The following is an 11,964-nucleotide window of genomic DNA, read 5'->3' as shown; positions in this document are numbered from 1 at the left end:
GCAGCACTGGTACAATCTGAGTTTCAAAGCGGTGCATACAAAGTCAGTGAAATGATCCAGAGACAGAATTGAAGACTCCAAGAAGTGCAGAGATACAAGCAGAATTCTGGATGTCAGTGTCAGGCCCTCAAGTCGGTCCACCATAGCTTTCAGTGCATCATAAGCTGGAGGGATCCACTACAGCAGGAGTGCTCCCCATGTTTCTGGGATCTGACATGTTTCACTGTAAGGCAGGGACAACATAGCTCAATAGACAAGACTAGGAGGACGGAATACTCACAGCTGATGGTAGCATGAGAGATTCAGCAGGCCAAAGTTGAGCAGGTCACTGTAAGTGGGAAGCAAAGACCAATTGAGGGAGATCCATGTATCACTTTTAAAAGGAATAGTAGCAAGAATTTGTTTTATTGGTTGAACTAGATGGACTTTTGTCTTTTTTCATCCTAACAATGTAACTATGTAACCTCATGCTGAATGACAGAAAGAAGAGTGCTGAGCATGAGTGACATTCCACCTAAAGGAATATGACAGCGCTCAATTCCTCAGCATTAACCCTTTATGCTCTAAACATATAAATAATAGAAATAATAATTGTGCCCAATGGTCCTATTCACAAGGTAGCTCCTAATGCTTGGCCCACACTGCTTACTCACAAAGTGAGTCTTCAGAGACTGGATAACCCAGAGGCTGACATGGATCTAGACCCAGAAAGCACTTTGCAGCTAACACAGTACATTCACAAGTCTGTAACGCACAAAGATACAGAGCCCAGTGCCCGAAAGTCACGTTCGAGGCTAGTTCTGGAATCGTCTAGTCCATTGGGGTCCAGGTAATGTCTCCAAAGCTACTGCTGAGTATACGCTGAGACCATCTCAAGCAGCATGTAGTAGAATCCTGGATGAAAAGAAAACCCATATACAGTGAGGATCGAAAGTTTGGGCACCCCAGCTAAAAATTTGTATTAATGTGCATAAAGGAGCCAAGGAAAGATGGAAAAATCTCCAAAAGGCATCAAATTACAGATTAGACATTCTTATAATATGTCAACAAAAGTTAGATTTTATTTCCATCATTTACACTTTCAAAATAACAGAAAACAAATAAATGGCATCTGCAAAAGTTTGGGCACCCTGCAGAATTTATAGCATGCACTGCCCCTTTGCAAAGCTGAGACCTGCCAGTGTCATGGATCGTTCTCAATCATCGTCTGGGAAGACCAGGTGATGTCAATCTCAAAGGTTTTAAATGCCCAGACTCATCTGACCTTGCCCCAACAATCAGCACCATGGGTTCTTCTAAGTAGTTGTCTAGAAAACTGAAACTGAAAATAGTTGACGCTCACAAAGCTGGAGAAGGCTATAAGAAGATAGCAAAGCGTTTTCAGATGTCAATATCCTCTGTTCGAAATGTAATTAGGAAATGGCAGTCATCAGGAACAGTGGAAGTTAAAGCAAGATCTGGAAGACCAATAAAAATATCAGACAGAACAGCTCGCAGGATTGTGAGAAAAACAATTCAAAACCCACGTTTGACTGCACGATCCCTCCAGAAAGATCTGGCAGACACTGGAGTTGTGGTACACTATTCCACTATAAAGAGATACTTGTACAAATATGGTCTTCATGGAAGAGTCATCAGAAGAAAACCTCTTCTACGTCCTCACCACAAAAATCATCATTTGAACTTTGCAAATGAACATATAGACAAGCCTGATGCATTTTGGAAACAAGTTCTGTGGACCGATGAGGTTAAAATTGAACTTTTTGGCCGGAATGAGCAAAGGTACGTTTGGAGAAGAAGGGGCACAGAATTTAATGAAAAGAACCTCTGTCCAACTGTTAAGCATGGGGTTGGATCAATCATGCTTTGGGGTTGTGTTGCAGCCAGTGGCACAGGGAACATCTCACGAGCAGAAGGAAAATTGGATTCAATAAAATTTCAGCAAATTTTGGATGGTAACTTGATGCCATCTGCAAAAAAGCTGAAGTTAAAGAGAGGATGGCTTCTACAAATGGATAATGATCCTAAACACACCTCAAAATCCACGGGGGATTACATCAAGAGGCGTAAACTGAAGGTTTTGCCATGGCCTTCACAATCTCCTGACCTCAACATAATTGAAAATCTATGGATAGACCTTAAAAGAGCATTGCGTGACAGACAGCCCAGAAATCTCAAAGAACTGGAAGACTTTTGTAAGGAAGAATGGGCAAAGATACCTCAAACAAGAATTGAAAGACTCTTGGCTGGCTACAAAAAGCGTTTACAAGCTGTGATACTTGCCAAAGGGGGCAGTACAAGATATTAACTCTGCAGGGTGCCCAAACTTTTGCAGACGCCATTTTTTTGTTTTCTGTTATTTTGAAAGTGTAAATGATGGAAATAGAATCTAACTTTTGTTGACATATTATAAGAATGTCTAATCTGTAATTTGATGCCTTTTGGAGATTTTTCCATCTTTCCTTGGCTTCTTTATGCACATTAATACAAATTTTTAGCTGGGGTGCCCAAACTTTCGATCCCCACTGTATATACACACCGGTGTATATATATATACATACATACACACACACACATATATATATACATACACACACCGGTATATATTTATATATACTGGGAGCTAGGGGGGATATACCTTGCTGGTTACTGTTTTTTGATTTGTAAGTGTCCAAATCTCTGTAGGAGGCAGTTCAAACCAATAGTCTCTAAATACTGTGTCCCTCAATGAATGACAAAGAAACACCACAAGTTATTTAAGGAATTATATTTTTATTTTTCAAGCCACCACTGCCTGGCAATTTGTGTAAAAAAAAACAAAAAAAAAACTAACATTAAAAATAATAACTACTACATAAATGTAGTTACATAGTTGAAAGTATAAGTGTTTGATAATATAAAATTTCCTGGGTCAGCGTGCAAAAGGGGAAAGAACATGCAATGATCCATTGAACAACATAACTTGTAAGTTTATTTATATAGTTCTTCAGGAATAAATAAAATACAGTCTCATTGTCTCTGCTTCCAAAGCTGGCAAGTGACCTCTAACACTCAGAGCTAAGAGAATCTTCTGAGCGGTCTTGCATAATACCAGCACATAAGACAGATGCCCTCAGCTAGAACCAGCAGTGTTCACTTATGAGAAATATATTATTACAAGCACTCATTTTTAGAGTTTAGTTTGCACATTTGTTGCATAATGTTCAAGCTTTGTTAAGCATCTGCAAAGGAGAAGAGCCGAACAATGTCCTTGACCTCTTTCTACATAAATGTGTTACTAAAAAGCAAATATGCTGGGAAATTAAGTTGATTTAAATCCAGTTCATACTACAGAGGTGGAAAACAGCAGGTTTCAGAGTTTACCCACAGGGGTTGATTTAAAGCTGGAGAGTGCAAAATCTGGTGTAGCTGTGCATGGTAGCCAATCAGCTTGATCAGTTAAGCCTTGAAAAAAAAAAAAAACTGGAAACAGATTGGTTTCTATGCAGAGCTGCACCAGATTTTGGTAAATTAGCTCCACAGTTTCCTATTGGTGCTGATGTGTTGAATGGCATTTTTTCAGGACCCCTTTCATTAAAATGGAGCACAAAGAAGTGGTATGTAAAAAAAAATGCTGAATGACAAACTTATTTAAAGGGCCATTTCACACTGCTGCAGCTCAGCGTACCCGCATTTTTCATGCAGGTTTCCCATAGACATCTTTTATTTCTCACATTTATAGCATGTTTTCTAAAAGGATGCCAAAGATGCAGCATGCAGGACTTGTGGTGTACTTTCAGAAACTGCACCAAAAACGAAGGACATAATAGAAGTCTATGGTAAACCGCAGGTAACCCCCACAAAAACAGTGGATACACTGCACTGCACCCACGCTGAAGCCAAACTGCAACACAACAGTGTCAAAGTAGCCTAAATGTGCTCCAGAAAAACTGCACAACAGCAATGACAGCAAAGATTTCTATTTTTGGTGTGCTATTCCATGCTAAATCGCACACAGAAGCAAAAATGGTTGGACATGTGGGGCATCGTTTGGCTTTTAAAGATTGTTGGATATCCACATAAACATTCACACTGAGCATGTACACTCACCGTCCACTTTATTATTAGGTACACCTTGCTAGTATCAGGTTGGACCCCCTTTTGCCTTCAGAACTACCTTAATTCTTCATGGCATAGATTCAATAAGGTGTTTGAAACATTCCTCAGAGATTTTGGTTCATATTGACATGAGTTACTGTTGCCTTTCTATCTCGAACCAGTCTGCCCAGTCTCCTCTGACATCAACAAAGCATTCCCGTCCACACATCTGCTACTCACTGGATATTTTCTCTTTTCTGAACCATTCTCTGTAAACCCTAAAGATGGTTGTGCATGACAGTCCCAGTAGATAAGCAATTTTTGAAATACTCAGACCAGCCTGTCTGGCACCAACAACCATGCCACTGTCAAAACCCTTTCTTCCCCATTCTGACGCTCGGTTTGAAGTTCAGCAAGTTGTCTTCACCACGTCTAGATGCCTAAATGCATTGAGTTGCTGCCATGTGATTGGCTGATTAGCAATTTGTGTTGCTAAGCAATTGAACAGGTGTACCTAATAAATAGGCCGGAGAGTGTGTATTGATGTCTATGCAAGCAGCAGGAGGGGAAGAAGAAGTAAAATACCTTCTGAACCAGCTTTATTTTGGAGCACAAGAATATTCAAATATCTGTGTACTTTTAGACTTAAAAATAACCCAGCTTTATTTAAACACAATTCCTGAAATCTGAAATGATTGGCAATGCATGAATATCAAACAACCAGAATTTCAAAACTGGATGCACAACTGCTCCATTTATCAATGTTCCTATTGCCACAGTTGCATCCTTCAATTTTAGCCATATGCATCTACAGTTAAACATCCATCTGTCCATGAGTCAAGGGGAGCGATCAACCTTAAAGTAGAAATCTTGTCAATATTTTTGGGTAGGATAAGGAAGGCTAAAAGGCCCAGGTCAGGTTTTTCATTGTCGTCTGTGTCAAAATTGAGCAGACCCCCACCCTTTACTTATTGAGTTACCAGGTCAGGAAATATGGAGAATGACTCCAACTAGAAATTTCCTGCAACTTCATCTTTTGTCACCAGGAATGAAAGTTATGGGAAACCTCCCCCAGTTGGAATATAAACAGCAATAAAAATCTGACTGAGGCTCTATGCCCTACTCACTCTATCTGGGACTAAAATAAAATGCCTAGAACTCTATTTAACGGTGTTTAGAGACATCACAGGAAAATTTCCCTGGTCTTCCAATCTCTGTAGGAATCAGCAAAAATTGGTATGTCTATAGCACCCGGGTTCAATCTATACAAACAATGCATGGAAAATATCAAGATTGAGGTGGTCAGGAGTGTCTGTTGACTACAAAGATATTCCTACTCTTACAATAACAGCATTCATAAATACTAAGGACAATCTAAAGAGCTTTGTAATGTCTACAACCAGTGTTAGTCAGTCAAGGATAATTGCACATACATAATAAAACTGCAATGTCAAATATAACAGTATTCAAATTAACTCATTGCTATAAGTCTCAAAAATTATTTTAAAACATTCTAAAAATATAATTAAAAGTGAGAATGTCTGAAATTGCATCCACATAAAACGTATTTGCTTTACTTGAGATTTTGGCTTTTATTAGAACAGAAACATTTATTTTCTTAGCAGGTATGATAAATTAAATGCCTTTATGAAACCCGTAGTAGACTTGTACAGCTATTTAAATTAGGCAGTGAGTTACCTGCTGACCAATTTCACATATACATTTAAGATACCTAAATAATTGTTACATGCTTATATACATGAGCTGTATTACAGTACACATTTTCTGTGCAATCAAAAGGTAGGAAATTCTCATCTCATATGTTGCTATGCTACACCCCTATCATAGCATTCAAGTTGACACAGGGCAAAAAGTTCTAGATTGCAATGACTGAATTCATCACAATTTTGTAGAACATATCCAATAATAAACATATGGGATGTACTGTGGATGCAAAGAAGAAATAGCCCTTCCTGTAGCAAATGTAAACATTTTCTATATAGTAACAGATTAGCTGACTTATAGTAAGCCATGATTACAGCCAGATAGTTTAAGAAGAAAAAAAATCCTGCTCAAAAGCAGGTATTGTGCAATTTTATACTAACCCATACAACACAGTAAAATTAATGTTCTCAGAGCAGCAAGCATGGTTTTCCTTAATAGCCCCTGTACAGTCCTCTATACACACATAGATTAAAAAAAATATAAATATATTTATATATATCTTATAGCACTAGAGAAGCCTGGAGTTTGGAAGCTGCAGCATAGCATTAGGAGTATATGAAATGATTAACTAGAATGAAAAAAGAAAAAAAAACAAAAAACTTTTGGTTTTTCAGTCTTAAATAAAAACACATTCATAGGTCAAGCAATCTTCATAGTACACTGACTGCATACTGCAGAAGCACAAATGGAGATGAGGCACATAGTTCAATAGTTTGTCCTGTATACATACACAAATTATTAAAACATACATGCAGACATACATGTTCAGCACAAGACAGTCTCTATTTGTTTATCGCATTCTTCATAGAGCTGTAAACGTTTTACAAAGACCTTTTGTTAGTGGAGGTTACAGACCGCAAGCTTTGGTTCATGATGGTCATGAGAGTACATATCTGTGCAACACAGAAAAGCAAGTTCAAGCAGCAGGCAGGTTTGATCTGGGCATGCAAGTACTCATGACGCTCCATCGTCCTCCTCCACATCAGCCAGTTCGGAGTCCTTCAGAACCTCCCCACTTGCTTGCTTTCTGCATGAAAAAATAAGATGAAATGATGTATGAAAGGTTGAACTGTGAAAACATTGCCATTAATTTAGAAGTGCGTTCATTGTGTTTTAACCAAAAAGTTCTCCCTTGGATTTTCATTATGCTGTAAATAGAAATGAACCAAATGGGCTTTGACCTAGAACACATGCACTGACCTTATGTGGATACCTGCAAACTAGGTTTCTGGTGACCTTTCTGGTCCCCTGTACGTCTTTTGAATTAAATGTTACCCTGAAGTGTGCCTTCCACTATTTAACATGGTCAATCAGAATGACTTAACATGGCAAGTAAGCCAGTGGTGCAGTCACATAGCCATGTCTATCTCATTTAAGTGCCATTTAGAAATGTCTGGAATACACTCACAGCTGCCAGATGAACCTAAGCTATAAGGATTTGTGCAACATGGTTGTAAATGTGCTATTTAATATTGTGCTGCTAGCCGGACTTCTGTCCTTGTAGGCAATCTGCGTGTCAACACAGACACCTGGAATAACAGTTTTATCCAAAGAAACTGCATGTCTTTCATGACCTACTGTCAATGACTTATATTGATAGCATAAGTGGCCAAAGAGAGGTCTAAAACCAGACCAATTTTCCTCCATGTCCTCATCACAGAAGTCCTCTTATTTGCTAAAGCAAACATCCCCAACTGCTGCTTGTCCTCATCATAAATGGAATGTCAGGTATGGATATGCCCTATCGTACTTCATGAATACTGGGTACAAAAGTCACACAGAAGGTAAGTAGCTAGAATCTATCCACCAGTAAATCCCCTTTTAGTTTTCCTTCCAACTTCTCCAAGTAAGCAATGTGATTAGTGATGGCATGAACACTATTGCTTCATTATTCTTGGAAAATTGGTACACATTTCCTGCTTGGCTCCAATAATTCATTTAGCAGTGCAGACATTTTAAACTATTCAGGGGTAGAAAAGGTGTTAGGCATGGCCGCAGGAGCAGACATGCACTCCTGAAAATAGTCACATAATCTTGCAGTACAGTCTTCCTTTTAAAAACGTATTCCATAACATTCCCACATGATGGAAACCTGAAAAAGATGCTAGCATACCCCATACTCTAAATCTTTGATTTGTTAATCCTAAAGGTGTGAAGAGTTCTTTTCTTAATTATTTTCAGTAAGTTGTAGTAACTAATAACAGTTCTTCTACTTAAAGTGTATCTAAACCCAAAACCAAAATGTAATATATTGCAGCTTACAATTCCTTAGATGATTAAGTGGCTGCAATCATTTTCTTTTTATCAAGATTTTTCCTTTTTTCTCACCATAATCCTTCAAGTAGCATACTTCCTGTACCTTCATGACTATGCTCATAGTGTACCTACAGAGGGAGCAATGGTTGTCATACAGGGTGGACTTGAAACATAAAAGTTTTTGCAACACACTTACCAGTTAGCAGCAAAAAAAAAAAAAAAAAAAAAAAAAGGAGGATACTGACATTTAATGCAAACGTTGGCCAATAAATGCCTCATCAAGACTGCTCTGTGAAGTTTATGAGAGCCTCCATATTTGAACATATATACACTATATTGCCAAAGTATTTGGACGCCTGCCTTTATACGCACATGAACTTTAATGACATCCCAGTCCGTAGGGTTCAATATTGAGTTGGTCCACCCTTTGCAGCTATAACAGCTTTTTCTGGGAAAGCTGTCCACAAGGTTTAGGAGTGTGTCTATGGGAATGTTTGACCATTCTTCCAGAAGCGCATCTGTGAGGTCAGGCACTAATGTCGGACGAGAAGGCCTGGCTCGCAGTCTTCGCTCTAATTCATCCCAAGGGTGTTCTATCACGTTGAGGCAGGCCAGTCAAGTTCCTCCACTGCAAACTCGCTCATCCATTTCTTCATTGACCTTGCTTTGTGTACTGGTGCGTAGCCATGTTGGAACATGAAGGGGCCATCCCCAAACTGTTCCCACAAAGGTGGAAGCATGAAATTGTCCAAAATTTCTTAGTATGCTGATGCCTTAGGAGTCCCCTTCACTAAAACTAAGGGGCCAAGCCCAACCCCTGAAAAAATAAAGAAACAGAAAAAAAAAAAAACAGACCATAATCCCCCGTCCACCAAATGTTACACTTGGCACAATGCAGTCAGGCAAGTACCATTCTCCTGACAACCGTCAAACCCAGAAACGTCCATCGGATTGCCAAAGAAATGTGATTCGTCCCTCCAGAGAACACATCATCACTGCTCTAGAGTCCAGTGGCGACATGCTTTACACCACTACAACCAATGCTTTGCATTGCACTTGGCGATGTAAGCCTTAGATGTAGCTGCTCAGCCATGGAAACCCATTCCATGGAGCTCTCTACACACTGTTATTGTGCTAATCTGAAGGCCACATGAAGTTTGGAGGTGTTTAGCTATTGAGTCTGCAGACAGTTGGCAACTCCTGCGCACTGTGTGCTTCAGCATGCGCTGACCCCGCTCTGTCATTTTACGTGGCTTACCACTTTATGGCTGTGTGGGTGTTGCTGTTGTTCCCAGTTGCTTCCACTTTATTATAATACCACTAACAGTTGACATTGAAATATTTAGTAGCAAGGAAATTTCACGGATGGATTTATTGCACAGGTGACAACCTATCACGGTACCACGCTTAAATTCACTGAGCTCCTGAGAGCGACCCATTCTTTCACAAATGTTTGTAGAAGCAGTCTGCATACCTATGAGCTTGATTTTACACATCTGTGGCCATGGAGGTGATTGGAACACCTGAATCCAATGATTTGGAAGGAGGTCCCAATACTTTTGGCAATATAGTGTAAGTCTTGACTAGGTCATATTGCACATTAACAAAATTTATTTTTAGAGTGGTTCCTTATTCATTGATTCATTAATTCAAGTCATTATCCTCAGATTTATATATTTTTCTTCCATGACTGTTTTAAAGCGAAACTCCAAGGGAAAAAAGTATTTTTTCTTTGGAAAAAAGTGGGGAAGAGTGGAACCTCTGTCAATTTCTTAATTGCGGTCTCTGTAGACTTTGAGGAGTTTTAATTTGTTTCTGATGCAGTCACTAAAAGAGAGAGCCATAGAAATAGTGGACCACTGAGACCCAGATGAAGCAGAGTCTTTTTACTCAAGCAAGCATAATTAACAATCATCCAATGTTACATGGGCTTGCAAGTCAATTGTTCAACATGCTCTCTTGAGTAAAATGCGGTTCCATCTGATTTTCTATGTGCTGGCATATCCTTTGATTATGCTTACATAGTACTGACATTAGCTATACACCAATATCTATTTTGGCCTCTGAGGTATGTGGGTATGTGTGTGGGAAGGCCTTTCTTTGTAAACAGATGTAGAAAGCAATAAAAAGTTGGCATTGGTTGTGAAACATTTCTACTCCATTCAGACAAAAATAAACTTTTGCTGAATTTTAACTAAAGCAGTATTAAACCCAAAAGCAAACATTAATTATATTGCAGCTTACCAATTCCTAGATGATGGCAGCATTTGTTTTCTTTTTTAGGATTTCTTTTCTGTATTTTCACCTGGTGATCCAGCCAGTAAATCTGTTGTTTTTAAACAGCACAAGCTCCCCTGCAGATGTAGCAGTTACAGGGATGAGACAAAACCATTTACTACTAACAGCGATGCTTGCAATTAAAGCTTTTATGTAAAACCTTTGTACCAAACGGAAAAAAACATTGCTGTTCCTTAGAAAGTATTAGCTGGAGTTTGGCTTCAGTTTGTTAGTACACAACTATGTAGCAGTCGCTGCTCAATCTGAAAGTCAATATAGGTCCAGTGCAAGTGTGCAGTGCTTGGAAGGCTCCTGACAGCCACAATGGCAATATGAAGTTGTAGACTGTCACACCCTAGTGGAATCATGATACTCATTTATTTAGGACATGATTAAAAAAACAAGTGTCCTTCCTTGCTTACATGTTTCAGCCCTGTGTGGGCCTTCATTTGTTAGTGTATTTAAAACTGTGAGTACATCTTACACTCCCTCCCCCCAGACTGACAATGCTAGTGTCTAAAGGTGACCCTGTGCTCCTTCATCCAGAGTGGGAGTACTCCAATACAGAATGTGTGTTCCTGGCCTGATCACCAGGTGAAAACAGAAGGGGGAAAAAAAATTAAAGAATGAATTGAATGCAACCACTATATCTACTGATTGGTAAATTGCAACATATTACATTTTTGGTTTTGTGTTAATATATACAATAAGAATTTGACAATATTAAATACTGTGTGTTCTGCTTATTAAATAGGGGGACTTTCAATGAAGTTAAGATTACAATTTAGAAGCCATTCATGAAACATTGCAGAAAAATTCCTAAAATACATAAATCTTTACTTACAGCAGTAAACCTTGACCCCATCAGTTGCAATGGAAACTGGACAAGTTGTGTGAGCTGGTGAATATGCCACAAACTTTAGGTTACAAGCGCTCAGTCATTTGGGGGTTGATTTACTAAAACCAGAGAGTGCAACATCTCTTTCAGCTGTGCATGGTAGCCAATCAGTTTCCAACTTTGGCTTGTTCAATTATGCTTTGACAATAAAACCTAGAAGCTGATTGGTTTCTCTGCAGAGCTACACTAGATTTTGTACTCTCCACTTTTAGTAAATCAACCCCTGTGTGTCTTACAATTTTAACATGCAAATCAGTAAAATTAAGTAAAAAATATTTGCTGCTTCTAATAATGCTCATTTATGCCACCTTTTAATTCATAATGTTATGCAAGCTGTCTGAGATGAAAGCTCATAGAAATAGTGCATGCCTGCTGACAATCCCTTTAAGTCAGGATCTTTGAAGGTAACCGGTTCATGCAATTTCTTTACTAATAATCTTACATATTACCTGTGAACAAGTACTCTGATAGCAGCATTCAGCTGTGAAGTCATGCTAAAAACAGGCAGAGGGAATTTTCTTTGCTTGACACTACATTGCATTAGAAATGCACTAACAGTTATACAGAATATAGGATGTCAACTTTAAACAAAACTGTAGACCCTATCACCTGTCCTAAAGTGGAATTACTACTCACTTGGTCGACCAAATTTAGAGAGATCACCCTGCAAATTTAAGGCAAAAACAATGTTCTTTTTGGTTCTTCCTATTCCATGTACAAGATTTTATAAA

The 11,964-nt window shown here is 38.8% G+C and overlaps 1 protein-coding gene across 8 annotated transcripts in view; it reads right to left on the bottom strand.

The window, feature by feature from the left end:
* Nucleotides 1-2,752: 2,752 nt before the first annotated feature.
* Nucleotides 2,753-11,964, bottom strand: part of CAMKK1 (calcium/calmodulin dependent protein kinase kinase 1) — a 323,389-nt gene continuing 314,177 nt past the window's right edge. For 7 of the 8 annotated variants that reach the window (XM_089678491.1, XM_089678497.1, XM_089678493.1 and 4 more), the window contains one exon: nt 2,753-6,829. In XM_089678491.1, the coding sequence (XP_089534617.1) occupies nt 6,757-6,829 (73 nt within the window). In that variant the 3' untranslated portion in view covers nt 2,753-6,756. Of the gene's footprint in view, nt 6,830-10,302; nt 10,413-11,964 lie in introns of all 8 variants that reach the window. The other variant, XR_016312890.1, reaches the window with a different exon arrangement.

Source organism: Staurois parvus, unplaced genomic scaffold (assembly GCF_062004578.1).
Source record: "Staurois parvus isolate SC_StPar_1 unplaced genomic scaffold, SC_StPar_1.0 ptg000206l, whole genome shotgun sequence".
NCBI classification, from domain to species: Eukaryota; Metazoa; Chordata; class Amphibia; order Anura; family Ranidae; genus Staurois; species Staurois parvus.
This window is presented reverse-complemented; position numbering and strand designations above follow the sequence as displayed.